The sequence below is a fragment of the Poecile atricapillus genome, chromosome 13, assembly GCF_030490865.1.
Source record: "Poecile atricapillus isolate bPoeAtr1 chromosome 13, bPoeAtr1.hap1, whole genome shotgun sequence".
Lineage (NCBI taxonomy): Eukaryota > Metazoa > Chordata > Aves > Passeriformes > Paridae > Poecile > Poecile atricapillus.
In genome coordinates, this window is record NC_081261.1 from 1,641,064 (window position 1) to 1,667,193 (window position 26,130).

The window sequence follows — 26,130 nt, forward strand, 5'->3', positions numbered from 1 at the left end:
AGCCCTTCCCTTCCAAACTCCTCCTCTCCAAGCCCTTTTCCGCCCCACGCCCGGCACAGGAATGTTCCCTCTGCCGGCTCCATCCTTCCCTACGCTGTGGCAGCCACTTTGGGAAGTTTCCCCTCAGTCTCCAGCAGGAAATGCTGCCCAGTCTCTCCTCACCTCCCAGGGCATCTTTGCTTCTGCACTGGATATGCGGGATGGAAAGAAGGGGCAGAGGCAAAAGCTGCTGGCAATGATCAAAGATCACCATTGCTGCTGCCTAGTTCTGTAGCAGTTAATGCTGAGCTGTCAACTTTTAGATAAAATAAATTGCCATTGCGTTTTGCAAGCTAGTAACGTGACTTTAAAAACATGAAGCCAACACAGTATTTGATAATGCTGAGCAAAAATTAGCAATTTAATGGTATTTCCATTTTGATTAACAGAACAGATAAAGAGGAGCTCCAGCAGGAAGAGGCAGGATGCTGTGATATACCCCCTGTCACAGCAGCCCACAATCCAATTTCTGCTTAGCACAGCCTCTGTGCAAGGATCACAATTTCTAGTCCTGGAAATACAAAATAATACCTTGTCCCTACATCACTACAAGAGCTTCAACACACCCGTGGCAGTGTGGATGGGATACTTCAAAGGGATAGTTCCTGTCTCTATAAGCCTAAAGTTCTTAGCAGGACGTCCAGCCTTCACAGACACATCATGAAAAGAGAGTGTTGCTTCTGCCTTGAACACATCTTTGACCTAAGTAACACACAGAGATAACTGAGGCATTTGCAGGCAGCATTCAAACCAGGCACAAACAATTCCAAGCTTCCAGCAGCTCTGGCCACCCTGCACATCTGGGATAGCAGTGTGTGAACTGGAGTCCTATCCTGGTTTGGGCTGGGATAGAATTCATCCTCCTCCCAGCAGCTGGCACAGTTTTGGGTTCAGTAAGGAATAACATTGATAAGACACTGATGGTTTGGCTGTTGCTGAGCCGTGCTTAACCTGAGCCAAGGACCTTTCTGTGCCTCATGCCCTGCCACTGAAAAAAGCACAGAAAGCTGGGAAGGAGCACAGCTGGGGCTGGTGACACAAACTGGCCACAAACGGGATATTCCACACCATAGAACACCATGCCCAGTATATGAACTGGGGGCAGATGGCCAGAAAGAGCCAATTGCTGCTCAGGAACAGTGGCTGGACATCAGAGAGCAGGTGATGGGGGAGCAATTGTGCTGTGCATCATTAGTTTTGGTTGGGCTTTCTCTCTCTCTTCCCTGCTTACTGTGGTTGTTATCATTATGATTGCCATTGAGTTTGTGCTTCATTAGGCTAGTTGGGGTAAAAACCAGAGGTAGATCCAAACATGAATGAAGAGCTGGATGGAAAACTGAATCCACCGTTACACCCAGACCGGGATCCAGAGCTTCCTGTAGCATTACTAAATGAGAAAGCTAAAGAGAAAAAACACATTATGATTAACAGACAATTGTGGAGATTTGGAGTCTGCCTCTGTCCTGACCCAAGGCTCGCTGTCAGTGAGGGCTGAAGCACCATCCCAAGAGCAGCACCCAGGGAATTCTAATTTCACCAATTCAGTCAGACAAGTGTCTCACTGTGCACAGTTCTGGGACTGTAGGCTGAGCTTACAAAGCATGGTAAAGGAGCAGAAGTATTCACACAGAAAGAGCAGGTTATTTATGTCCTAAGCAAACTACACCCTACTGCTGCTGTGATAAGTTCTCAACTTTCCCCTTGAATCAAAGGGATGTCAGAGGTACTGCTATTATCTTCTCTTCATCCTCCCAGAAAACTCCTGGGACTTCCAAGCCTCTTTACCCATAGCCTGCTTTAGCAAGGTGTATCCAAGGCATCACAGCCCTGAATCTCAGGACCAGCTCCCTTTGCTGTAGACACATGTGCAAATAAGCATACAGTGGAATTAGCACTTCTAGAGCTACTCAGTGTGCTTGGTGTCTCACATCCCTTTCTCAAAGATGTTTTATTGGCTTTTCCATCTTGCTTTTGACATAGTGAAATGAGCACTTACATGATGGTGGTGGTGCTCCAAATCCTGAAGATGGTGGTGGCTTAAAGGAGAAGTCCAGCTTTGAGAGGAATTCCTGGAAAAGCCTCATGATAACATCTGCTTTTGATTTATCCAAAGTAATGGGTGGCTTTGGCACGGTCATGCCATCCATTCTAGGAAGTGGATTGCATTGCCTAAAACACACAGAAGGAATCACAGAACCACAAAATCACTGAGGTGGGAAAAGACTTGAGAGTCCATCAAGTCCAGGCTGTGCCCAATGCCCACCTTGTCCCCAGCCCAGAGCTCTGAGTGCCACCTCCAGGGATGGGGATCCAACCCTCCCTGGGCAATTCCAGTGCCTGAGCTCCCTTTCCATGGGGAAATTCCTGCTGCTGTCCACCCTGAGCCTCCCCTGGCCCAGCCTGAGGCCGTTCCCTCTCCTCCTGTCCCTGTTCCCTGCGAGCAGAGCCCGACCCCCCCGGCTGTCCCCTCCTGCCAGGGACTTGTGCAGAGCCACAGGGGCCCCCTGAGCTCCTTTTCTCCAGGCTGAGCCCCTTCCCAGCTCCTTCAGGAACTCTCCAGCCCCTTTTCAGCTCCCTCAGCTGCTCCAGCCCCTTCCCAGCTCCGTTCCCTGGCTCCAGCCCCTCCATGTCTGTCCCACCGTGAGGGGCCCAGATCTGGACACAGCACTCGAGGTGTGACCCCGGCAGTGCCAGCACAGGGGACAGGCCCTGCCCTGCTCCTGCTGCCGCCCCATTGCTGCCACAGGCCCGGTGCCACTGGCCTCACCCCCTGCCCACAGCCGGGCTCACATTCAGCCACCACTGAACAGCATTCCCAGTTCCTTCCAGGCAGCTTTCACTGCTCCCCCAGCCTGGAACTGCATGAGATTGTTGTGACCACAGTGCAGGACCTGGCACTTTGCCTCTTGGAACTTCACACTGCTGGCCTTGGCCCACGGATCCAGCCTGTCCTGATCCCTCTGCAGAGCTCCCTGCCTCCAACACATCCACACTCCTGCCCGACTTTGTGTCCTCTGTGAACTTACTGAGAGTGCGCTCCATCTCTCATCCAGATCCTCAATAAAGACACTGAAACTCAGGGAGAGCTTACCTGGCTTTAATTGCTGAAAAACCCTGTAGAAGACATTTTGAAAGCAGAATTAGCACAAGTGCAGGCACAGCCCTGTGTCTCTGGGAAGGGAGATGCTGATAGGTACCTTGGTGAAAAGAAGTTTGTCCTTCTGATTTCTCAGAGCCTCCAGCTCCTGAACATCACGGCTGGCTGAATCCTTCTTCCTCTTCTGATTATTCATCTCTGTCTGAATCCGATGAAGTTGATGCTCCTCATAGTCACTGAGGACTTTCAGGAGCTCTCCTTTTTTGTTGTCCAGCTGCAGATGCATCTTCTTAAACAGGTTCTCCAGCCTTTGCCTGTGCTGGTTCTCCTCAGTCTATTAAGAAAACAATTTCAAAATTGTAAGGGACATTTTCCACAGGAGCTCCCACTCAGAAAAAAAGTCTGTCTTTTTTTCTGAGATGAGAGACATAACTAAATGGTGAAGGTTGAAAAAATAAAAAAGCCACACACCAGCCACTCATCACGAGGCACAGAATTTCAAGGTTAAGGAAGAATGTATCCTCCCAGACTGATAAAAAAGTTATGCATCATCTTTCCTCAAAGAAGAAACCTCAAAAATACATGAGAAACCACCCAGGAACTAACAAAGCTTCCGAATCCATGATATGAAGAAGGGCAAAAGGAAATTTTATCTTATTTACCAGCAAGCAACCAGCCCAAGGTGATATGTGACCAATAAACAAACCTTTAGTCCTGTCTCTTGTTTGAGCAGGTTTGCTATGGCTTGATCCAGTGCACCTTCGTGGCGTTTCAGTGTTTCCAGAATTCCAGGGAATGCTGTCTACAAATATAACCGGAAGGAAATATCAGGATAGGACTGGCATAATGCACGAGATCAGCAGTTTTATAGACAGGGATTAAGCTAGATTTGTGCAAGGTTTGCTCATTGCATGCTCTCAGGACGTATCAATAGATGAAGGTTTACTGGGAGGCTTTAACCCTGAACAAATGCCACAATTACAAGCATAAAAAAAGCCAATTTGAAGCTGAAAACTGTTCATGTGCACTAGGCACATATAAAGCTATTTCCCCTGTTGGCACCTTTCTTTCTGTTACTCTCATTAATTATCTTTGCATAAGTGCAGCTCAGGCTCATCTCCGGCTTGGAGGCGCACCAAGGACTAAAACCTTGCACGAGTCCCACCAGTTTGGCCAAACTCTTCCCTCGGGAGGGAAAAAAAGCATTTGTAACATCTAACTGTGTATCTCAAAGGCCAAACCCAGAGAGAATCTGGGACAAAAGTAAGAATAAAAGCCCAGGGCTGCAATTTAACCCTGCCCTGGGGAAACTCAGGAGCCGTGCCCTGTGCCATGGGCAGCTCTCTGAGGTTCTCCTGGTGCAATCCACGCCTGTCCCAGCAGCCTCTTACCTGAGCTACGCTGAAAGCCTCCTCCAAACTGATGATCTTGTGCTCCTTGTGGGACAGGACCGAGCACAGCATGCAGATGCACACGGAGTCCTGCTGGCAGAAGCACTCCAGCAGTTTGCCGTGCTCGGGGCATCTCCTCTCGGCCAAAACCTGGGCATCGCACAGCTCCACCAGCACATGGTTCTTCTGGGCGTTGCCACCGCCGTGCTTCTTCAGGTGGGCTTGGCACAGGGAGGCTTCGCAGCTCAGACACGTCTTCACGGCGGGCTGCGGCTCCTGGAGGCAGAAATCACACAGCATCACCTCCTCTGGCTGCCCCGAGCTCTCCCCCTTCTCCTCGCATTGCCCTTCCTGCTTTTCCTGCTCTTGGTGCGCAGGGTCATCCATGAACTTCTGCACGATGTTGCGGAGGTGGAAGTTGGGCTGCAGCTCCCCGACGGTGGAAAGGCAGAGCGGGCAGCGGACAGGGCTCGGCTGGCTCCGGATCGCCTGCTTGATGCAATCCCTGCAGAAGCTGTGGCTGCAGCTCAGGGATGTGGGATCCTTGTAAATGTCCAGGCAGATGGGGCAGGTGAGCTCTTCCTTCAGGCCGGACACCAGTTCTGCCCGGGACATGGCGCCGCAGCTCCGGGGCAGGGCTGAAGGCCGGAGGGAGGGAGGGCTCTGCTGGGAAACGAAATAAAACGCGGCAGTGACGAGGAACACGCTTTGCCCCGTGGGCTAAAAGTTGCTGCCTCCTCCCCCTTGCAAGGGAAGGTCATCCGTCCCCTCCCTGCAGCTCTTTTCCTCTCGGTGCTGCGTGGTTGTTCCGGTGTTGAGAGAAAAAAAAAAAAAAATCGTAATAAGTCGTGTTTAAGTCTTGGGAGTTCCATTCTGTTTACCCTGCTGAGCTTTGTCCTGTGTGCCAGTGGTTATCTCATAAAGACTGTGAGCCTGAGCGATGCTGATTAAGGAGGAATATCCTGGGCCGACCATAGCAATGGGTGAATCCAAAGAGCAGAAATGTTTTTGGAGGCCTGTGATCAAAAAAGAATAATTGGAGGAATGGGATGTTACCCAGACGACCACCCGAGACCCTCAAAGGAACCCTACTCAAATGAAAATCAGCTCCAGGAAGTGATTTAAATATGCAAAAAAACCCACAAAAACCCAGGGAGTGTTTAGCATAGAGGTATGAGTTTGGGGAAATGTATGGAATATGTAAAAGTTCCATAGATTTCAACTGGTCTGTTAGCAAGGTGTGGTGTGTGTAATTGGGAGTTATGCCCCACATGCCTGGGGTTGAAATAAAGTAATGCCACTTTCTAATATTGAAATTACAGTGTCAAAGAGTTTAATTTTCCATTTTCAGTAACAACAGGACAAAACTTCACGCAGCATCTCGAGGTTGAGAGCTTGGACACTTCAAGGGGAGCATGGCAGAAGGTCCAGCCCTGCTTTGATGGGTCAGCAAATGAGGCAGGAAGGAAAACTGGGGAGAATCCTTGTGGGCAGGGAGGCTGGGACAGCTGGACCAGCAACCAGAGAGCAAAAGAACCAAACCTGTTCCCCTCTGCAACACCTGGATGGAGCTGGACAACAACGTGGGCCTGATAAATGCTGAGTGGGAAAATAAATGCATGGGTTACTTGAAATGCAGCCCCCAGAGCCCCTGGGCAGACCTCGTGTGGCACAAAGATGAGGCTCCCGTCAGGGAGCTCCTTGCCAACAGAGGCCAGAGCAGGATTTGGTGTCAGATGCCACTGCTCAGGTGGGAGCTGAAACTCCAAAAAGCATCCCAGGACGGCTCAGCAGGCAGCAGAATGAAATCCACACAGTGGGCATGCCACACTGGCCAGGAGCAGCAGCCTGGGGTGTGCTGGCCACGCTGCCAGGTGCCAGCCCAAAGCTGGGCCTGTTCACAAAAGCTCCCAAGTGACTGATGTTCCCCTGCCACTGTGACCAGTGCAGGAGATAAATAACACCTCCTCTCCAGCAGCCACAGGAGCTACTCCAAAACAGCACCCATCTGTGTGAAAAGGAGTAGTTGTATCACAAAGTTATGCCAAAATAAAAACAGTCCAGCTGGGATTTTTCCCACATGGTTGGAAGTAATTACTGGGACCAACAGAATTGTTGAACTGATGTCAGCATTCACCAGCAGCTCCCTTCAGACTCTAGGTCTGAATGCTTGCAGGAATTATTCTCAATAAACAATTGTATTCAATAAACAGTATCAGTGCTTTGTTTTCCAGGAGGCTGCCTGGGAACACAGTGTTGGAGGCACAGGTTGGGCTGGGAGGACAAATATCAGCTCTGGTTTGTCCCTCCCTGCAGACCCTTCCTTTGTGTGCCCCCTCCCTCCTGGGAACCCACTCCTGTGTCTGCTCCACATGTGCCCACCCCACCACTGGCTGCATTCCCACATTTCCCCCCTCCAAAGTCACGTTTTCATCTGTCTGGGCACTATCACATCACAGTGCCTGATGTATCTCAGGAAAACACTCCTCTTTGGTGGCCTTGAAGCCTGCTGGTTTTGGACAGCAGCAGGGAATGGGCTTCCCATCAGCTCTGTCCACTCTGGCTGCAGCAGTGGCAGGGATGAGGGGCTGGGTTTGGGGTGGGAGCCTGGTTCCAGCTCTGTGGCCGGGCTGGGGGACCCACCCTGGGCTCCCACAGATGTGCTGGAGACAGGCAGGTGCAGAGCTGTTGCCTAAAATGGTGCAAAGCAGCAAAAGCCAGCAGCTGGCACAGCTCAGCACCTTGCAGAGCTTCTCCTTTCAGGCTGCTGGGATCCTCCAGCCCAGCAGCATCACTGATCCATGGTCTGGATAAAATCAGTCCAGCCTGCTGGTGCCTCACAGGGGCATGGCTGGCATGGGGCTCCCGTGTGCCCAGGGGGAGCTGGGCCTGCCTACACCTTCCAAACATCCCTTCCACAGACAAGGACCAGGACACCAGGACACGGCCGTGCCCCAGTTTGGCTCCCAGGGCGGCTCTCCTGGTTCCAGGGACTCTCCAGGTGCCATCCTGAGCTGCACAGCTGCTGCATCACCACCTGGAGTCTCATCCACATTTTTTCCTGCTCTCTTACTCCACTCCAGAAAATGTGAGGAGCATGCCCTGCTTCATTCTTCACCCACTCCATCTGGGGAGTTTCTTTGGCGAGGGGTCCTGAGGCAGTGGCACCACTCGAAGTCCAGAGTGCAGAGCCCAGGTTTTTCCTGCATGAGTCTAACTGGGAGAAGCCAGACTCAAAATAGCAACAGACAGGGATATTCCCAGGCAGGAGCTGCATCCCTGGCAGCTGGGAAGCTCTGCCACCCCCTTGGCACAGCCCCACTGCCAGCCAGGCAGAGCAGAACACCTCACCCCAAGCAGACTTGCATTAAAAATTGAAGTATAGCAGCACAAACTTGTTCCTTTTTTTGTTCTTTCCACTTTATAGTATATATGTTATCGTTTATTTATAGGCAGATCACTTCACTATTTACAGTACATGAGCGTAGAGATTCTACAGTCTTTTTGATGTAAACAAGAAACTCCACGGCAGGGGAGTCTGGAAAAAGAAGCCAGTTCTGAAGTATTTACACAATTTAAAATAGAACTTTTATACCCACTGGATAGATATAGAGAATACATTGAGCGATTTGGTTAAATTATCTATGAAACTATAGAATCTGACAATGTAAAAATACAAGAAAACGTTCTCTCATTTTAGAAGGTAGACAGTTAAATCACACTAGAAATAAATCTCTTTTGTTTTTTAAAAATAATAACAATAATAATAATAATAAAGGAAAGGCATAAGAATCCATGCCATCTCTTAAGGTTAAAGTATATTACATAAATAAGGACACAACAGAACAGAACTGGGGGAAAAATTAAGTGAAATATAAAAAAACCGCTATCAATTAAAAAAAATACTAAAAACTTGATTCTTAATCATAAAGGGATCAATTCTGCTGCTTTTACTTACTCTTCAAGTAGAAAATTGGAGAGTTAAGTAGTACTTACTCAGCATGAGTAAGGGAAGCAGAATTGACCCCTAATAATTATGAGCAGTGTCCTTTTACTTAAAAAAAAAAAAAAAAAAGACAGAATTTAGCTTTTTTTTTTATAAATAACAAAGCAGATGTGCCCCTTTTTAGGTGAAATTCTTACACCTTTCTCAAGAAATGCATCAATTGAACCGTTCTCTCTCTTTCTCACATGCACTCACACACTCCCTCCCCAACTCCTGCTGCTGCCCCTGGCCCCAGGGAGGGCGAGGGAAGAGGAATGAAACCCCAAAGTGAAACCCCAAAGTGAAAGCCCAAGGCTGCATTTGGCTCTATATTGCTTGAGATTGTCAGGGATGCACTTAGAACACGACGGGTGTCGGGTTCAGCTCCAACACCGGTGGACTCAAGAGACCTCCAGAAAGAAAAGAAATCCCTCCCAAAAAAAAAGGAGAAAACCGTGTTGATCTGCAATTGTGAAACTCCTGGACAAGGCCCAGACTGAGATGAGGCTCAGGACTGTAACGTGGTGAGCGAGCTGCTGCTTCCTCAAAGATGTGCAGCCCAGGCAGGAAATGGAGGAATCGAGAGAAACCTTTGCTTTGGGGGCAGCATCCATCCTAAATCCTGGGATTGTCCTCTGCATTCAGCCCACACACTCAGACCCGTTTGCTCCTCCCTGCGGAGCCTCAGGGACACGCTGGATTCCAGCCAGAAACCTGCTGCCCCCCCAAAAAAAATTAGTTTTTCTGGGGCAAACCTGTGCAAAACAAGCAAAAGGGGCATTTTATCAGAAACTCCTCACGCATTCAGCATTTGCCCACAGCAGGAAACGGCTGGGGGAACATTCTATACTTACACACTTTTAAAAAAATAAATCTCCTCCTGACTTATTCCTGCCAGAATAAACCCTTTTGCTCCCAGTTTCTCCTGCCCACCCCACAGCCCTGGCCCTCACAGGGGGCTGGGGTGTGAGGGGTCCCTTTTTGAGGGGCACCCACTGTGGTGCCACAGGCTGGGTGGGATGTAAAGGCAATCCTTGGAAAAAGGGGGGGATCCCCAGTCCCTGGCAGCTGCTGCAAAGCTCTGGGCACCTCTGGCTTCTCTGGCAGCAGGGCCTGGGCGTTGCTTTGCTCCTGCCCCAATTCCCTGTCAGCATCCAAATTTTAGGCAGCTCAGGAGGGAGCTCTCACCTGCCTCTGTGCCCGACCCACCTTCCTGCAGACTCGAGCACTGTGAGCTAAAGACACCTTTAGAGTAAAAAAGAAAAACCAACAAAAGGCCCACAAAAATTAAAAATAAAATAAAAAAAAAGAAACCATTGTGGAAATTTACTTTTCACCCAGTCCTAAAAGGTGGGGGAAGCCCCAAGGCAGGCAGCACACAGCCCAAGGGGCTCTAAGCATAGTGCATAAGTCTTGGATAAGAAAGGTTTTTTGGGGGAGGAGGGAAAACAAACCATCCCAAGTGAATGAAAAAAAAAAAAAAGGTAAAAACCCAAACCAAAACCAGAAAAACCCAACCCCACTTATAGGCTTCAGGCACCACGAAGACCACTTATTGCATCTCTTCCTACCCTAGGGCTGCAGTACTGCTGAGCTCTGTGCAGGACCAGCCCTCCCCTTCCCCAGCACCGGCCTCGGCACCCAGAGCTGACCCAGGGCACCCAGCCCCGGAAACACCGGGAAATTCTCAATCTGGGTGTGCCAAAGGCAGTGCTGGGGAAGTGACTGAGTGATCCCCTGGAGAAGGCTGCAGCCCCCCCCAGCTCTGCACTAACCCTTCCCCTCCACCACCCTTGATGCATCCCCAGCGGGGCCCAGCCATGGGTGCCCCCAGCTGAGTGGGAGATGGAAGAATTCCACTTATTTGCTTTTCTTTTTTTTCCTTTTTTTTTTCGTTTTTTTTTTCCTTTTTTTTTTTTTGGTTGGCTTTTTTTTTTTTTTTTTCTTTTGATTGATCGTTTTCTGAAAAACATCAGCACAGCACAGGACAGTACTACCCACCCTAAATGTGTCGCTATATACATTCTACATAAGCTCTATAGCAATCACATGTAAACATCATCATCATCATCATCATTGTGAGGAAATACTAGGACAGAAAAAGGCAAAGCTACAATGAGGCAATTGCCAATAGCAGATGCTCAGTCTCGGCCAGAGCTGCTCGTGTTTGCTGAGGTGGGATGAGAACAGGGGGGATTTTGGGGTGGGAGAGAGGCCGGGTTTCAGTGCTGGGGCTGAAGTGGCACAAGGCCGGTTCCCCGGCAGTGACGGTCACCGTGGGGACCCCGCCATGGCCTCCGGGCCCTGGCGCTGCCGGGCCGGGTGTTGTCAGAACCGCGGCTCTCCCGAGGGGAACAGCCGGGGAACTGTGCTGGTGTCGGCATTGCTGCTCCTGCCAGAGCCCAGCTGAGCTCCGGCCCTGAGCCTCGGCCCACCCTGGCATGGCATGGCTCCGAGCCTCGGCCCACCATGGCATGGCAGGGCTCCGAGCCTCGGCCCACCCTGGCATGGCTCCGGCTCTGAGCCTCGGCCCACCATGGCAGGGCTCCGGCTCCGAGCCTCAGCCCACCCTGGCATGGCAGGGCTCCGAGCCTCAGCCCACCCTGGCATGGCTCCGGCTCCGAGCCTCGGCCCACCCTGGCATGGCTCCGGCTCCGAGCCTCGGCTCACCCTGGCATGGCTCCGGCTCCGAGCCTCGGCCCACCCTGGCATGGCAGGGCTCCGAGCCTCGGCCCACCCTGGCATGGCAGGGCTCTGGCCCCGAGCCTCGGCCCACCATGGCATGGCTCCGGCCCTGAGCCTCGGCCCACCCTGGCATGGCTCTGGCCCTGAGCCTCGGCCCACCCTGGCATGGCTCTGGCCCTGAGCCTCGGCCCACCCTGGCATGGCTCTGGCCCTGAGCCTCGGCCCACCCTGGCATGGCTCTGGCCCTGAGCCTCGGCCCACCCTGGCATGGCTCTGGCCCTGAGCCTCGGCCCACCATGGCATGGCTCCGAGCCTCGGCCCACCCTGGCATGGCTCTGGCCCTGAGCCTCGGCCCACCCTGGCATGGCTCTGGCCCTGAGCCTCGGCCCACCATGGCATGGCTCCGAGCCTCGGCCCACCCTGGCAGGGCTCCGAGCCTCAGCCCACCCTGGCATGGCAGGGCTCCGGCCCTGAGCCTCAGCCCACCCTGGCATGGCAGGGCTCCGAGCCTCGGCCCACCCTGGCATGGTTCCGGCCCCTGGCACCCTGTGCTGTTCCCGAGGCTTCGGTCGCTCTCCCCGCAACGTGCCCGGGGAACCGGGGATAAAACCCCCAAGTCATGGCGAAGGGAGACCCCAGGAGACTCTAATCTATCTATTGGCAGAGTTAAGGCTATAATATTCTATCTACAGAGGATGGCTGAATCCCTAGTGGTCTCTGGGGCTCAAAAATAAAAGGAGAAGGTGGCAATGGCTTAAGGAGCAGCAAGATTCCCGCTCCCTTGGGAAAACAGTGCCTCTGGCCGGCTGGTGGTGGGCTTTGCTCCGGCTGGGGGACAGCTGTGTCCCCATCTCACCCCACTCACACACGGAGGGCAAGTCCTCAAGTAAATCTGACACTTAAATCCAGCCCCGAGGGCCCTTGGCCAGAGGCAGAGCTGTGCCCCGGGGCGCTGGGACGGATCTGGGCTGCGGGTGGGTGCTGGGGTGTGTATGGCTTATCAGCTACGGGACAGGGTGCTGGGTGGGGGTCCAGGGTGGGTGCTGTGCCCCCCAGCCTCTCTGCATTTGGGGCTGGACTTTAGGCTGAGTTTGGGGCTGGATTTTGGGCTGTGTGTAGGGCTGGAATTAGGGCTGTGTGTGGGGCTGGATTTTGGGCTGTGTGTGGGGCTGGAATTTGGGATGAGTTTGGGGCTGGACTTTGGGCTGTGTGTGGGGCTGGACTTTGGGATGAGTTTGGGGCTGGATTTTGGGCTGTGTGTGGGGCTGGAATTTGGGATGAGTTTGGGGCTGGGATTTGGGATGAGTTTGGGGCTGGACTTTGGGATGAGTTTGGGGCTGGACTTTGGGCTGTGTGTGGGGCTGGACTTTGGGATGAGTTTGGGGCTGGATTTTGGGCTGTGTGTGGGGCTGGCTGCCCAGCAGAGAGCACAGCCAGGTCTTCTCGCCCCGCTTGCTTTGCGGGGTGTGGAAGCGAGCGAGGATGAAGCCCCAGGGCCTGGCCAGTCTCCCAGCCATCCAAGGAGCTGGAGAGGATCCAGCTCCTCCACACAGACTGGAGACATCCATCCCCCAGCGGCTCAGGCCCAGCAGCCCCCAGCCCCTCTCTCCAAAGGCAGCAGGGGTGCAGCAGCGCTGGCTGCAGGTGCTGCATCCCTCTCCCACCCTCTGCAGCCTGCAAAGCTGCCCAGCCCAGGCTCCATCACCCACTGGGACCCAGCTCAGCGCTGGGGGGCTCGGGCCACTCCAGCACAAAGAATGGCTTTGACAGCAAAGTGGGTGACCCCGGGGCAAGCACCGAGCACCCCGGTTTGCTAGCAGGGGAATGTCAGCTCTGAGACTGCTCTGACCCCCCATTTGCTGAGTGGCAAGTGCCTCATTACAGTGCATAGTTAAAAATCAAGGAAGCGGTACAATAAATCTGAATTACAGTACATCTGAGCCATAAATACATTTCTTTTTTTTTTTTAAGTATATACTTTTTTTTTTTCTTCTCTTCTTCTATTAAAAATTAGTTTATAATCCTGATTCTATTCACAATGAACAATTTCATCATCACACACTACGGACAAAAAAATGTTATGGTGAACACAGCTGCAACTCCACGGTGGGAGCGTGGGGAGGGCAGGGAGGGGGAAGAGGGGCTGGGGGGCTCCTAGGCTCACCCTAAAACAACCAGTAAGAAGCAGAGGGGGGACTAACGTGTGGCAGTGAGACATCAACACCATGGGGACTCACAGACAGAAGCAGCTTTGTTCAATGTAAACATCGATCAGGGGACAGCAGTCTCTCTCTCGCGGGCGTGCTCTCGCTCTCTCTCTCGCTCTCTTGCTTGCCATAGACTGAATAATTTCTTTGAAAACGTAAACATATTGGAAGTGCCTTGACTGAGGTATTGAGGTATTCCTCCAAGGTTAAGGCTGTTACCGATGCAGGCTGAGCTGGGCCTCCTGCAGCAAGCTGTCGAAATCCATGGTCTCGTACTTGCTTTTCACCGGAGCTGGGGAGGACTCGTCCGTGCCGCAATCTGGGGATGGCAGGGACAGAAGGCAGCTAGGTCAGGGAGGGGGGGATCAGTGTCCTCTCTGCCTCATGGAGAGGGAAACTGAGGCACAGCAGGGACAGAAGGCAGCCAGGTCAGGGAGGGGGGGATCAGCATCCTCTCTGCCTCATGGGGAGGGAAACTGAGGCACAGCAGGGACAGAAGGCAGCCAGGTCAGGGAGGGGGGGATCAGCGTCCTCTCTGCCTCATGGGGAGGGAAACTGAGGCACAGCAGGGCACTGCTCACTGCCCTGCTACTGCACAGCCAGGCTGGACACAGCGGCGGTGGTGACGGGACTGGGGACACCGAAAAGAGCTGGGGCAGAGGGGCTGCAGCCAAGCCCAGCTGGGCAGGGCACACACTGCTGATATTCACTGCCAGGGGTGAAAAAATCAGCTGGGTGCAGCTAAATTTGGAGGGGATGACACAGGGCCATCCCATGGGAGCTGTGCTGGTGGCAGAGCCAGCCTGCTCCACTGCCAGCCCTGCGCCAGGAGCTGAACACAGAGTGCCCCTGGAAAGCCCAGGGAATTCAGCACCTAGCAGAACTCAGGCTGCCTAATTTCACAGCAGCTTAACATTTTGGGTGTATAGTTTTGAATGGTGTGGTTGCATTTCACCTCTGCTTGGGGCTTCCCCTGCTTATCCTGTACCAGGACGAGCAGGAATTTAGGAATGAGCCGGGCTGTGCAGGAAGGGGGTGACTGGTGGCTCTGAAGAAATCAGGTGAGGAGAACTGAAGGGGCTTCTCTTAGGCAGGGGGGGCAGCTCTGGCCCCCTCCCCACAGCACAGCACAGTCATCAGCTTCCTCATGGGCTGCTACCCGGCTCCTAATTTCTCTGTGCCCGAAATGGGACACTCTGGGATTTATTTAGATGAACAATGGACTTTTTGCCCACAATCAAAGTCAAGGCATGGCTGCTCTAAGCAGAGAACATAGTGCAAGGTGATAAAAAAAACAGGGAGTACTTGTAGGTAAGTACTTGGAGGTAAGCCAAGACCTGGGGATTTATTTTCTTGAAGTCTTTCACCCATCAAGTGGGACCCAGAACCCTTCAGCCCCTGCAGTGGGTACAGAAATAAACATGCAGTGTTGGTGAAACACCTGAAGCATTGAGGGCTGGGCAAAGCCTGGGACACATTTCTCTTGCAGGACCAGCCCAGGGTTTGGCTCCTGGCCCTCAGCTCAGGCTGCAGCCCTGGTGCCACAGTCACTGAGACCTTGCTGAAGCACTGAAAGGATTAATGCGACCACAGCACATTTCAGTGCTGTCACTTTGGCTCCAGAGTGCATGTGCAGCGTGGTGGATCTGTCCTGCAGAGCAGCAAACCACCCACATCACCTCTTGGGCTAATGAAATGTTGCTGACTGCCTTTTCTAATGCCTGGGAAGGGAGTTTTCTGCTGGAAAGCCTCCAGCACTGTGCAGAAACTCAGCAGACACAGGATGGGCTGCACTCAGCTGAGACCTGGCAGCCCCAGGCTGGGATGCTACATTTTGCAGCCAACACACCCTGAGGCCTCACATCAGTTTGTTTTTTCCCTTCTCCCCAATTTCCCAATCCACCTGTCTGAGCCACGAGGCACAGGAAAGCCAGGGGGCTTTTCCTGCAGGCTCTGAAGGCGTTTGGATCCCTGCGTGACCAGGGCTCAGCAGTGCAGTGTGCTCTAACAGCTCTGTGCTGATAAAAGAGACAAAGCAGCTGCTGCTTCCTCACCCAGGTCAGCGTATCTGGTCCAGAAGAAGCGGCCCAGGCCACCAGAGCTGAGCTGGAAGGAGGGCTCGTTCCTCTTCCTTAGCGAGGGGCCGTTCTTCAGCGATAAGGCGGCGTGCTCGGAATACCGGTACGTGATGAAGCCGTACTTCTCCCCCCTGAGCAACCACAGAAAGAATTCAAGATGTCATGAGCCCTTGTGATACAGCACTACACCCCTGGCCCATCATTCTTCCACTCCTCCATCCCACAGATGCCCCTGGATCTCTGCACACGCTGAGTCTCTTTGACAAAAGCACCAAGACCGAGGGCTCGGCTGACCCAGGGGATCGATGTGGCGCTGCCTGGAGGTGTTGTGGGGCTTGGGGAGAGGAGCTGCCTGTAGCTGCTGGAGCTCTGGGCACAGCTCATTGCCCACCCACCTGTTAGTCCTGGACAGGACCTGACACTCCACGATTTCACCAAACACCTCGAAGCGTTTCTTCAGCTCGCTGGAGCTCATGCTGCTGGAGAGGTTTCTGATGTACACCACCCGGCCTTCCCCCTGCCAAAGCAACCAAAAGCTTTCAGGCTTGGACCCTGCACCTCTGTGCTGCTGCTGGGCTGTGGAGGAGCCCCTGCAAGCCAGCACTGGGAAGCACTGCCATGGACACAGCCTGCCACCCCCAGGATCTGGCTGTCTCCGAGGTCACAGTGTCACCCCCAGGACAGCCATAACCAGGCTGGAGCAGCCACCGCTCCCTTCTTCTCTCTTAAAATTCTCCCACATTCTTCCAGCTCTCTCAGCTTCTCCTGGCAAATGTGGGATATATTCCCAAGAATTGCCAGGGGCAAAATCTAATTGCATTGCAGGAAAAGGTGCCAAAGCAGCATGTGTGAGTGTGAGTGTGTGTGTGTGCAGGGAGCACCGATTCACTCTGCCGTGTGCCCACCCCTCTCCCAGCTCCCAGCATGTGCCCACGGGTTCCTGGAGCATGAGGATGCAGCATGGCCACATCTGTGACAGCTGAGCAGCTTCAGGGATTCCCCAGTTCACCCCACAAACTGCCAGTGCCAAGTGCACTGAGGCAGCAGCGTAGGATGCTCTGGGCATCCCTGTGCCAAGGGCTCCGTGTGCTGCCAATCGCTGGCGGCTTCGCTGCACGTTGGGTTTTCCTCTCTCCCCACCCCATGTCCTTGTTTAACACTGGCCTCGCACCAAGGGATGCTGAAGCCAGGGCTAATGGGCTCCACTGATGCTTTTTGGAGCAGGAGATGAGCCCAGGGCTGGGGTTGCTCTGTGAGGTCCCCGCTCACTTACGATGGCCTTTTCCCGTCTCTTCTTCAGCTGGCCCCGGTGCCCGCTTCCACCCTGACACTGCTCGGCGTTCTCACACCTGCAAGGGAGGGACAGGGGCTCAGCTTGGGGCTGGGGGAGCTGCTGGGAAAGCTTCAAACATCACTGAGAACCTGAGACACCCACAGGAGTGGGTGGGCACTGGGAGCCAAGGACAGACTGGGGTCTGGAAACACTGGACAGGGCACTGGGAAGGTTTCTCTCATCGATGCCAGGGTGTCCCAAGCCAGCACCTGTTCCTTCCCAGGCCTGGCTTGGGTGCCTGCCCATGCCCTGTCACCCATGGAACCCTCCCAGCTGCTTCGCTCTGCCACTGCTTCCTCAGGCCATGGCTGATGCTTGCAGCAGTGGCTGATGCAGTACCAATTATTTTCATCATTCTTCTTTCATTAATTAGCATCTTTACTGCTCGGGCCAGCAGAGCAGAGAGCACTGGGGCTGCCCTGCACCATGCTGAGAATTCAGGGGGCAAAAGCAGTGCCAATGTCCCCGTGCCCCCCGTACCTGAAGGTGCGTCTGCTGGCGGGTGACCGCGACCGGCAGCACGAGGAGCCCGAGCTGGACCTGCTCCGGGAGCAGTAATGCAAACTGGTCCTGGAAAGGGGGTTTCTCCTCAGGCACAGCTCGGTGTTGCCATGCTCCTCCTCTTCCTCCTCCTCATCCTCCTCATCCTCCTCCACGGGGGAGCCGCTCTCACTGCAGCTGTCCTCAAAGACCGTGTCATACTCGGGGGTTTTGCAGAAGACCATGTCCTCCTCGTCGAGGGCACTGTCCAGAAAGCCGAAGTGCTTTGTTAAGCTGGCTCTGATCTCCTGGTCTCTCAGCTGCTTCACGCCGTCCTTCCACAGCAGCTCAGCGCCCGTGTCCTTGCCCAGCTCCAGTCCCTGGTAGTGGGCGGCCGGGACCCTTCTCTTGTGCTCCGTCTCCACCTGGCTCGGGGGCTCCCATGACTTGAGCGCCTTCCTCTGCAGGGCAGCCTCGGGTTTCAGCACCTGGCAGTAGTCGTGGTCCCCAAAGGAGCGGGAGAAGGGCCTCTTGAGCAGGCCCTGCTGCTCGGGGAGCGCCCGCCCGCCCGCCCGGCTCAGGTGGGCGAACAGCTCCGTCCTCTCCGGGTGCTTCTTGGGGGCTTTCTGCGAGGCTGCCACGTCCCCGGCGCCCCCGGGGCTCAGGGACATCCCGTCCTCCTTCCCTGGCTCCTGGGGGATGTCTGGCTTGTACAGGTCCTCCTCGGCGGGTTTGTATGGCGGAGTGGTGGGCGGTGTGAGACCTGAACCCCCAAACAAAGCGCAGGAGTCAGCTCTGCCCCCTCTGTCCCACCCCGCGGCCCCCACAGCCTCAGCCAGTGGCACTTGGGGGAACAAGAAGGATGCCTCGATCCCAGTAGGGACCAGAGGACTCTCCCATCCCTCCTGGCTCATGCAGGGCCCCCCTGAACAGCTCCTCCCACCCCAAACACATTCCCCTGAGCTGCTCACGGTGCTGGGATGTGGCAGCGCACAGGAGTCTCCTGTGTTTGCAGTGTGAAGGGGATGAAGGTGCCCCCTTGGCTGGGTAGGCTGGAAGTGATGACTCCAGGCTGAATTTAGGGTAAACGAGCCCCCTCCTAGACTACATTTCTGCAAAACTAAAAAATCCAAAGCCTGTCCTACCTGCTGTCCCACACAGCTCCACGGTCAGCATTGGCTCAAAGTTTCTCTTCCCAAAGGCTGGGTCACTGGAGAAGAGCAGAAAATCAGGAGAGTTTAGGTGAACCACAGCCCCAAAACCCAAAGGAAAGCTGAGAAAACACTGCCCACAAGTGAACCCTCCCGCTTTGGCTGCTGCCTGACAGAGTCACCCCACAAGGGCAGTGGGGTGAGCAGCTCCAGGGCACACACCAAGTGTGTCTCTCCCAGCTCCTTGCACCCTGTGGCTCCCCACAGCCCCGTGCCCAGCAGTGCAGCTCCCTGTGCTCTGCAAACACAGCTCCCTGTGCTGGCTGCAGGGGCCCTGCCCAGCCACACAACCCCAGGCAGTTTCCAGCCCCACACTGGTTCACTCAGCCCCATGTGCACTTACGTTTGTGCCAAGGACAGTGTGAGACACCTGGGTGTTTCTGAAAGGCAGGAGAGAAGCAGGTTACCAGTGGAGCTGTGTCCCTGCAGCGCCCACTGAGGGCTTTGCCCACCTGACAGGGACAGCTCACGCTGCCAGGGCTGAGCCATTCCTGCACTTGCACTTTGCTGGGGTTTTGGGGCACCACTAAAGCTGAAACCCAGAGCCCAGACCCAGGGAAAACCCACGGGGAAGAACCTGGAGGGATGGGGCAACCTGGTCCCTGCCGGGTTATGGCCACACCAACTCCCACACCTCATTATAAAGATGGGGAAACTGAGGCAGAAGATGCCCACGGATTGAAAAAGCATCCCAAAAAAGAACAGAGCCCAGCAGCCTGGCAGCATAGGGGGCTGCTCACAGCTCTCCTGCCAGCTGAGCACCCGGCCAGCATCACTTGCCCGTGGCTGGGATGGCACGGGCAGCACGGGCACGCTGGGGAGGGCGAGCAGAGACAGTCACAGCCCTCACCTGTTTGCTCCAGGAGGGCACAGCGCCGGCTCTCAGTGCCCACCTCGCCATCCCCCAGGGAGCCCAGGCAGAGGGGCTGCGGCTCCACCGATGGGGCTGTGCCCCCCACCTCCACTTCGGCCGCCGGCTCTTCGGCAGAGAAACCCTCCAGCAGCGGAGGAGCGGCCTCGCTGCAGCCCAGGGGCACGGAGGACTCGGGGTGCGGCTCGTCAAGGAAGGAGAGCCAGTGCCCGAGCTCGGGGTTGAGTCTCTTGGAGCGGCGCACGGCGTAAACAGCGCTGTCTTGCCTGCGGGCCGCCTTCCCTGCTCCAGGGCCGCCCTCCTGCTTCCCAGCATCGTCCTCAAGGTCGCCCAGCTCCCGGGGCGCCTCCGCCTCGGGGCTGTGCCGGGGCTCGCCCCTCTCTGCCGCCGCTTTCCCTCTGGCTGTGCAAGTCCCGCCGGCATCCTCGGCATCGGGCGGCGCGGGGGAGCAGGAGCCGGGCGGCCGTGCCAGGGCAGCGTACACGGGCTTGCCCAGGCGGTATGGCTTGCTCACATCGCACAGCAGGTCCCTCGCCAGCAGCTCCTTCAGGATGGAGAAGGATGCTCCGGGCTTCTTGCAGCCGCCGGCTGCCTGCCAGGCGCAGCCCGGCCGGCTCTGGGCGCTGCCCGGAGCGGGGGCACAGTCCGCTCTGGCTCTCTTGAAGGGGCTGCTGCAGGGCTGGGGATTGCTGTCGGGGGGCAGCTTGCGAGGGGGCAGGCAGTAGGTGTGCATGTAGCGGATCAGCTCCACCACCGAGTGCAGCTCCCCCTCGCAGGAGAACTGGCTGCCCGTGCCGTCCTCCGCCGAGGACAGGGCGGCCACCGAGTCGCCGGAGCTCAGCGAGTCCTCGCTGGAGTCACTGTCGTCCTCGTGATGGGCGCAGCCGCCCGGGGACGGGTGGTGGCCGCTGCCGGGACACTCCTCGGGAGCCTGGGGGGCTTTGGTCTGGGAGCAGGAGGTGCTGGAGGTGAGGTGCCGGTGCAGCTCCGTGCAGCTGCGGCTCTGTGCCTGCGGGACGCTCGCCCTCCTGTCCCGGGGACCCTCCACCTTCCCAGAGGAGAGAGGAGAAAGTCAGCCCTGAGCCCCACAGCCACGACCCTGGGGGGAGGCTGAGAGAGCCACCCCACACCCTGAAACCCCCCGACCTCCCTGGGCTCAGCCCCTCCTGCACACAGCGATGCTCCATCTCCCCAGGAGGGACCTGCTGCTCTTCCCAGCCAATCTCATTTCCCAGGCCTAATGCACAACCACAATTAGCAAAGCAGGAAAATCTCTGATGGCACCTTCTGCCGGCTTCAGATCAGCTCAGGTGTTGGGCTGGGCTCTGCAGGCAGTGATTCCCGGCTTGGGCTGAGAGTCAGCAGCGAGGGGGACAAGGGGGTGAGCAGGGAGCACACGGGGCTTTCACAAATGGGTGCTCAGGGAAGCTGGGAGAGGCCAAACCCCGCTGGGTTCAGATCAAGGTGCTTCTTAGCACAGCACAGAGTCTAAAGCTCTGCAGAGCCCAGACTGCAACAGGCAGGGATGGGAGCACTGCGGGTGACAGTCCCTGCCTGTCCCAAGCTCCTGCCCAGCCCGGAGGCTGCTCACACTCCCCAGCACCATCCCTCGGGCCCCAGGAGGTGGGTGCTGCAGGCTTTGGGGGGTTACCTTTGTGCAGGGCCGTGCGGGCCGTGACTTTGGGGTCCCCGGGCGCCGGGCGCTCCCGTCCCGCTGGAGCTCGCAGCTCGGAGGTGACGGAGAGAGGAGCAGCTTCTTCAGCTGCAAAGAGAAGGGGCAAGAAAAGGAGTCGGCATCGCAGCGAGGGCTCACGGGAGAGCACATCCATCCAAAAACGGGGACAAAAAATAGCGGGCAGGGAGGGTTAGGGTTAGTGTTTCCCACCTCCTCGTGGCTGTGCACAGCCCTGTGGGGCCGGGGCTGTCCCCACAGCATTCAGCCCAGGGACCCCCAGGCGGGCTGGGGCAGTGGGGACAGGAGGGAATTGACTCCCCAGGGCCAGCCCCACGGTGTCAGACACACCGGAGCTGCCGTGGCATCCCAGCTTCTCACTCCATCAGTTGTGCCCTGAGGTGACAGAGGCTTTACACTGGTGTGAGTGATGGCTTTGGACAGCTCGCTCGAGTCCCCGTGCGAGGCTCATTTAGCCAAAACATCCTCGACTCATTAACGAGCTCTCAAGGCGTTTTGCAGATGCAAATCCCGGTGGGACCTGCCGAGGATGTCCCCCAGCACCGTGTCCATGGGCACTGCGGGGTTTTCCCCGGGTCACCCTCTGACGGCAGGGTCAGCACAACATTTCCCTTCTACTCAACCCCAATTTTGATCGGGGGGAGTGAAAAAAACCAAAACAACCCAGGCCCCACACCCAGCAACATTTGCGATCGTGCCCATGCGGCGCTAACAACCGGAGGTGACAACAGCTCAACAGCAAGACGACTGCGTAGGCACCGGGGACTGCAGGAGAGACAGATCTGGGGCTCCCGGGGGGCACAGAGCCCTGGCGGGTTAGGGACTGATAGAAAAGGGGTGCCCGGGTCAGGGTCTGCCAGGAAATGCCAGCCGCAGCTTTAGGAGCGAGGCTCCTGTTGGTGGAAGCGCCCAGCACCCTTTCCCCCCCTCCCCTGCAACGTATACATCCTATATATACACATACAGGTCATGTGTGATATATACCCCTGCGCGGGGCGTGGGCGGTGGAAATGCACGCTGTCACCACTGGATGTCACTCCTCCCCTTGGCTGGGTTTTTGGGGACACCCCGGGAGCGGGCTGGGGGCTCTGGGCAGGACTGAGAGCCGCAGGAGGGAGCGGGCTGGGGGTCCTGGCCCAGGGAACCTCCCGGGGAGGGCAGGAAACGCTCCCACTTCATCCTGGCCAGGAAGGGGAGCGGGGCCGGAGCCCCAGTGTTGTGGGGAAACGAGAGGGATGCTCCTCCAGCCACCAAATCTGGAGGGGCTGGAGGCCACGCAGCCCCCGAGGGGCTTTGGTGGGTCAAAGGCTCCCCCTGAAAGGTGAGGGAGGGCAGGGGCTGACACTCTGTGACAGCAGGGAGCTCTGCCCGGGACAGAGCCAGGGGGAACAGCCACCACTGCCCACGGGCACGGGGCTGGGATGAGCCAGGGAGAACCCTGGGCAGCCCCACACCTGCACGTGGGATTAAAAGCAGGTGTGGGTGTCCCAAAGCAGCCCCCAGCCCTCTGCCACCCGCCCCCCACCCCGTCCAGAGGTAGATTTGTATACACACAGCTCGTTCCCGTGAGGATGGTGATGGAGGTGACAGCAATGATGCAGAACATGTATACGTATACAATACAAGTATATGCTTTGGTATTGACGGTTAAAGAGAGTTTTAAGCCTAGAATGAAAAAATTCAGACCTTGGCTTCCTATCATACCCATGCAGCCGGCTTATCTGGGGCTCATCCAAATCCACCTTAAACAGTAGGAAGTGGGTTCTTACTAGAGACAGCTCATCACACTCGGGGGCCGGGGGCGGCCCCCCCGTGACCGGGGCGGTGGGTTTGGGGGAAGGGGCAGGTGAGGTGGTGGCAGAGTTGAGCGTGTCCCCCTCTTCCATAGTTCGGAAGGCAGCCAGGCCCATGTCATCTCCCTGTATATCATCCAAAGTCTCGGTGAGGGCTGCCAGCAGCGCTTCGTTCTCGCTGTCTATTATCTGAAAGGAGCAGGCAGAGAAGAAAGGGGGTGTTAGGATGGGCAGAGGGTCCTCGTGATGCTGGAGAGGGGACAGGGACCAGCAGAGCCACAGCAGCTCCCACACTCCCCAGTGACCCCACTGGGAGAGCTTTTCCCCAGCACAGCACTGGGATGGGATGAGGTGAGACCCCAAAAAGGAGCATCAGTCTGAACAACTGCACCCCAGCAGGGAAAGAGTGAATCAGAGCATCTCTCCCAACAGCCCCTCCACCCCACCATGAGGCAAACAGCAGCAGATAAAGGATCTGTGAGGAAGAATGGCCCAAATCCTCCTGACTCTGCAAGTGCAGAGCTGTGAGCTCAGCCAACGCTGCCCAGTGGACAAGAGGGCACAGCCTCCCAGGAGGGCACAGGGGAAGCTCTGCCCACTGGCCAGATGCCACAGCTTGTGACAACAACCACTCTGAGTTTTGTGTTCACTAAACACAGGTACCTCCAGCTCTTCAGGGGCTCCCACACCTAAAGCTGCTGCACCCAGTGCTGTGTGAGAGACCCTGTCCAGAGCACAGCCCCAGCCACTCCCAAATCTGCCATCAGCATCCTCAGGTCACGCTGTTCACCCAAAAACCCGCTCAGGGGAGCTGTGGTGCAAGGCCCATCTCTCTCTGGGCCAGGCAGGGCCAGGGGCTGCTCCTGCCTCCTCCCTGCCCACTGCTCCAGCTTCACTTGGGTCCCTCTTTCCATCTGGGCTTTGGCTTTGTGATGCACCTCCAGCCTTCCCAGTGCCCTCCCAGTCCCATCCGGCCCCACGAGCTCCCTTCCAGTCTGGCAATACAGTGCTGGAGCCCAGAAGAGGATGCAGAAGCTGAGGAATGGCTGGAGTGAGCCAGAAGTTCCTTCTTTTTGGTCCTCCTCCATCATAATCTGAATGTAAACCGTGTCCAAGGGGAAGCAGGCTACCATCAGCAGTAAAATTAGCACGGGGGTAAAGTCAGGCTCACAGGCAGGACTGCACACAGCCTCCTGTGTTTCTCTCCTCTTGTTTGAAAATTAAACATCTTTTGTTCCATGCCCTAACCTTGCTCGCAGTTACTGGAGCAGGCTCCAGGGAAAGGCAGCAGGATGCTCCATTTTTGGCTCCGTTTCTTTTCCTCCTGTTATTGGCACGAGATTGCTGTGCATACAAGTTCAGTGGGATACATTTCATCATACTCCACTGCTCCTCATCGGCCTGGCTTTTGCATTTCTTTTCTGTTTATCTTTTCCCCAGGAAGTTCACGGAAAATATGCATCTCGTGATGAAGGTCCCTCAGCTGGACTGGACCATTTTCAAGCACAGCATCAGCCCAGCACAAGAGCCAGAGGGTTGTTATTATGGGCAGGTTAGAAAATATTGAGGCTTTTTTTTTTTTTTTCATCTCCTTGTTTAAATAGAAATCATCCTCCTCCCAAAATGTAACCCAGGGTTGGTGATTAGCTGGTACCTGTGGCTCACAACCTCCTCGTGCAAGGGGGTGAAGGCCTGGGCGCTGCTCGGGAGGGCACAGAGCCCCCAGCCCCAAGGACAGGCACATCCAGGGCATGGCACAAGCTTTGGGCAGGGCGAGGGGGCTGCCCAGCCTGCTCTGTGCCCTGTCCCCTCTGACCTCCCTGCTCCAGCCTGGGTGTGCTGTGCCCTGCCCTGCCCTCACAGCTCCAGGGATGGTCAGAGACAGGAGCAGAGGGACACGGAGCATCCCCAGGGCCATGGATCCAAGCAGAGGAAGCAGCCCCTGTGCCAAAGGGACCCCAGCCCCACGCAGAGGGGGCTGCCAGAGCTGGGAAAACAGAGGAAGGGGCTGCTTTGTGCTCCTGGAAAGGGAATTCTGCCAGTGCTGAGACCCCCGCACTGCCGCCCTGGCATTCCGGGAATGGAACAGGACACGCTGCACCCCGGCTGCAATTCCCTGTGAATAATCCAGCACAGGAGGGCTGGCTCAGCAGCCTCCTCCTCCTCCTCCTCCTCCTCATTAGCCCTACTCCGCTTGCCCCATTTAGAGCCGGTGCACAAATTAATGGAGCAGTAATCAGCTGGGGAGGAGATATTAATAGTTATGTGTGTTCCCTCCTCCCACCCTCCTTCTCCCCCTGCCTGCACCCTCGGGGGGGTTGGGTTGGGGGTACCTGGAAGAGCTCGGAGTCGTCGGTGCTGTACTGGCTGGAGTCGGTCTCCGAGTGCTCCCCGCCCCACTGCAGCTCGCTGAAACACCCGGCAGAGTCCAGGTCTCCGGCGTCCAGCTGGGACAGATCGATCTCGGGGAAGTCAGAGTAGAGATGCTCCTCGCCAGACACCTCATACTGCACACAGGGAAGCACAGAAAGGGGCTGAGCCCGGCGGTAAAGGCAGCAGCATTGCCCCAGGTGCACCCAGTGATGCCAGCCCTGGCTCCAGGAGCGGTGCCACGGCGCTGGCAGGGTGTGCTGGGCACCTCTTCACCCACTGGCTCTGCCACTGGTCACTGTGAGCAGCCCCAGAGCTGCCACCAAACCCCCCCTGGAACAGCAGGACCTGCATGGGAAGAGCCTCGTGTCTCCCAGCGAGGGCAGAGCACAGCACGGCCACCCGGGGCTCCCAGGACAACTCCTGCCCCTGCTGCCCTAAAAGTGACATCCAGGTGGCCTGAGGATCAGCACAGGAGGCCTGGGACAGCAGCACACAGGGCCAGCCTCACACCTGTCCCCACCACACAGCCCTGGAGCACTCAGGACATCCCTCTGGGGAAGCTGCACATCCCAAAGTGCCACCAAGGCAACCCAGACCCTGCTCCCTGCACCGTGCCTGGAAATGAGAGGATGCCTGAGAGCACATGGGTGATGTGAGCTGCAGGAGCTGAGCTAAAAATCTCCATTTAACCACAGAAAGGAGCTGGCACCTGCCCCACTTGGGCCTGGCTTCCAGCCACGGAGCCCCACGGCAGCACCCAGCACCCGCTGCCCGCCCTGGCATTTGCACCGTGCCTGGTTTTGCCTCGGTGTCCAGGCTAAAACACGGAGGGGAAAGGTCTGCTGCGACTCCTCCCAGCACTGGCTGCCCAAGGGGAGTTTTCTGGCAGTGAGG

General features: G+C 56.1%; 2 protein-coding genes across 2 annotated transcripts in view; both read right to left on the bottom strand.

Annotated features, from left to right (window-relative positions):
- Positions 1-371: 371 nt before the first annotated feature.
- On the bottom strand, positions 372-5,251 carry LOC131584114 (E3 ubiquitin/ISG15 ligase TRIM25-like). Its single transcript, XM_058848903.1, has 5 exons — positions 4,528-5,251; positions 3,843-3,938; positions 3,237-3,470; positions 3,131-3,153; positions 372-2,208 (listed from the first exon to the last, which is right to left on the bottom strand). The coding sequence occupies exons 1-5, from the start codon at positions 5,140-5,142 to the stop codon at positions 1,977-1,979; spliced, it is 1,200 nt and encodes a 399-aa protein (XP_058704886.1). The 5' UTR covers positions 5,143-5,251; the 3' UTR covers positions 372-1,976.
- A 2,680-nt stretch (positions 5,252-7,931) lies between these two features.
- Positions 7,932-26,130, bottom strand: part of PPARGC1B (PPARG coactivator 1 beta) — a 48,065-nt gene continuing 29,866 nt past the window's right edge. The window contains exons 2-12 of the mRNA XM_058848765.1: positions 25,197-25,370; positions 22,840-23,052; positions 21,029-21,139; positions 19,357-20,425; positions 18,850-18,886; positions 18,441-18,505; positions 17,296-18,058; positions 16,756-16,831; positions 15,878-15,999; positions 15,459-15,613; positions 7,932-13,723 (exon numbers count right to left, since the gene is read on the bottom strand). Coding sequence (XP_058704748.1) covers positions 13,620-13,723; positions 15,459-15,613; positions 15,878-15,999; positions 16,756-16,831; positions 17,296-18,058; positions 18,441-18,505; positions 18,850-18,886; positions 19,357-20,425; positions 21,029-21,139; positions 22,840-23,052; positions 25,197-25,370 — 2,889 coding nt within the window. The 3' untranslated portion in view covers positions 7,932-13,619. The remainder of the gene's footprint in view (positions 13,724-15,458; positions 15,614-15,877; positions 16,000-16,755; positions 16,832-17,295; positions 18,059-18,440; positions 18,506-18,849; positions 18,887-19,356; positions 20,426-21,028; positions 21,140-22,839; positions 23,053-25,196; positions 25,371-26,130) is intronic.

Bases quoted from the DNA above. Each gene is read 5' to 3' on its own strand.
- LOC131584114 (XM_058848903.1), bottom strand. From the start codon at position 5,142: ATGTCCCGGGCAGAACTGGTGTCCGGCCTGAAGGAAGAGCTCACCTGC. The intron at 3,471-3,842 runs GTTTGTTTATTG...TTTTCTTAATAG, and splicing joins AACAAGAGACAGGACTAAAG to ACTGAGGAGAACCAGCACAG. The intron at 2,209-3,130 runs GTAAGCTCTCCC...TGTGTGTTTTAG, and splicing joins TTTTCAGCAATTAAAGCCAG to GCAATGCAATCCACTTCCTA.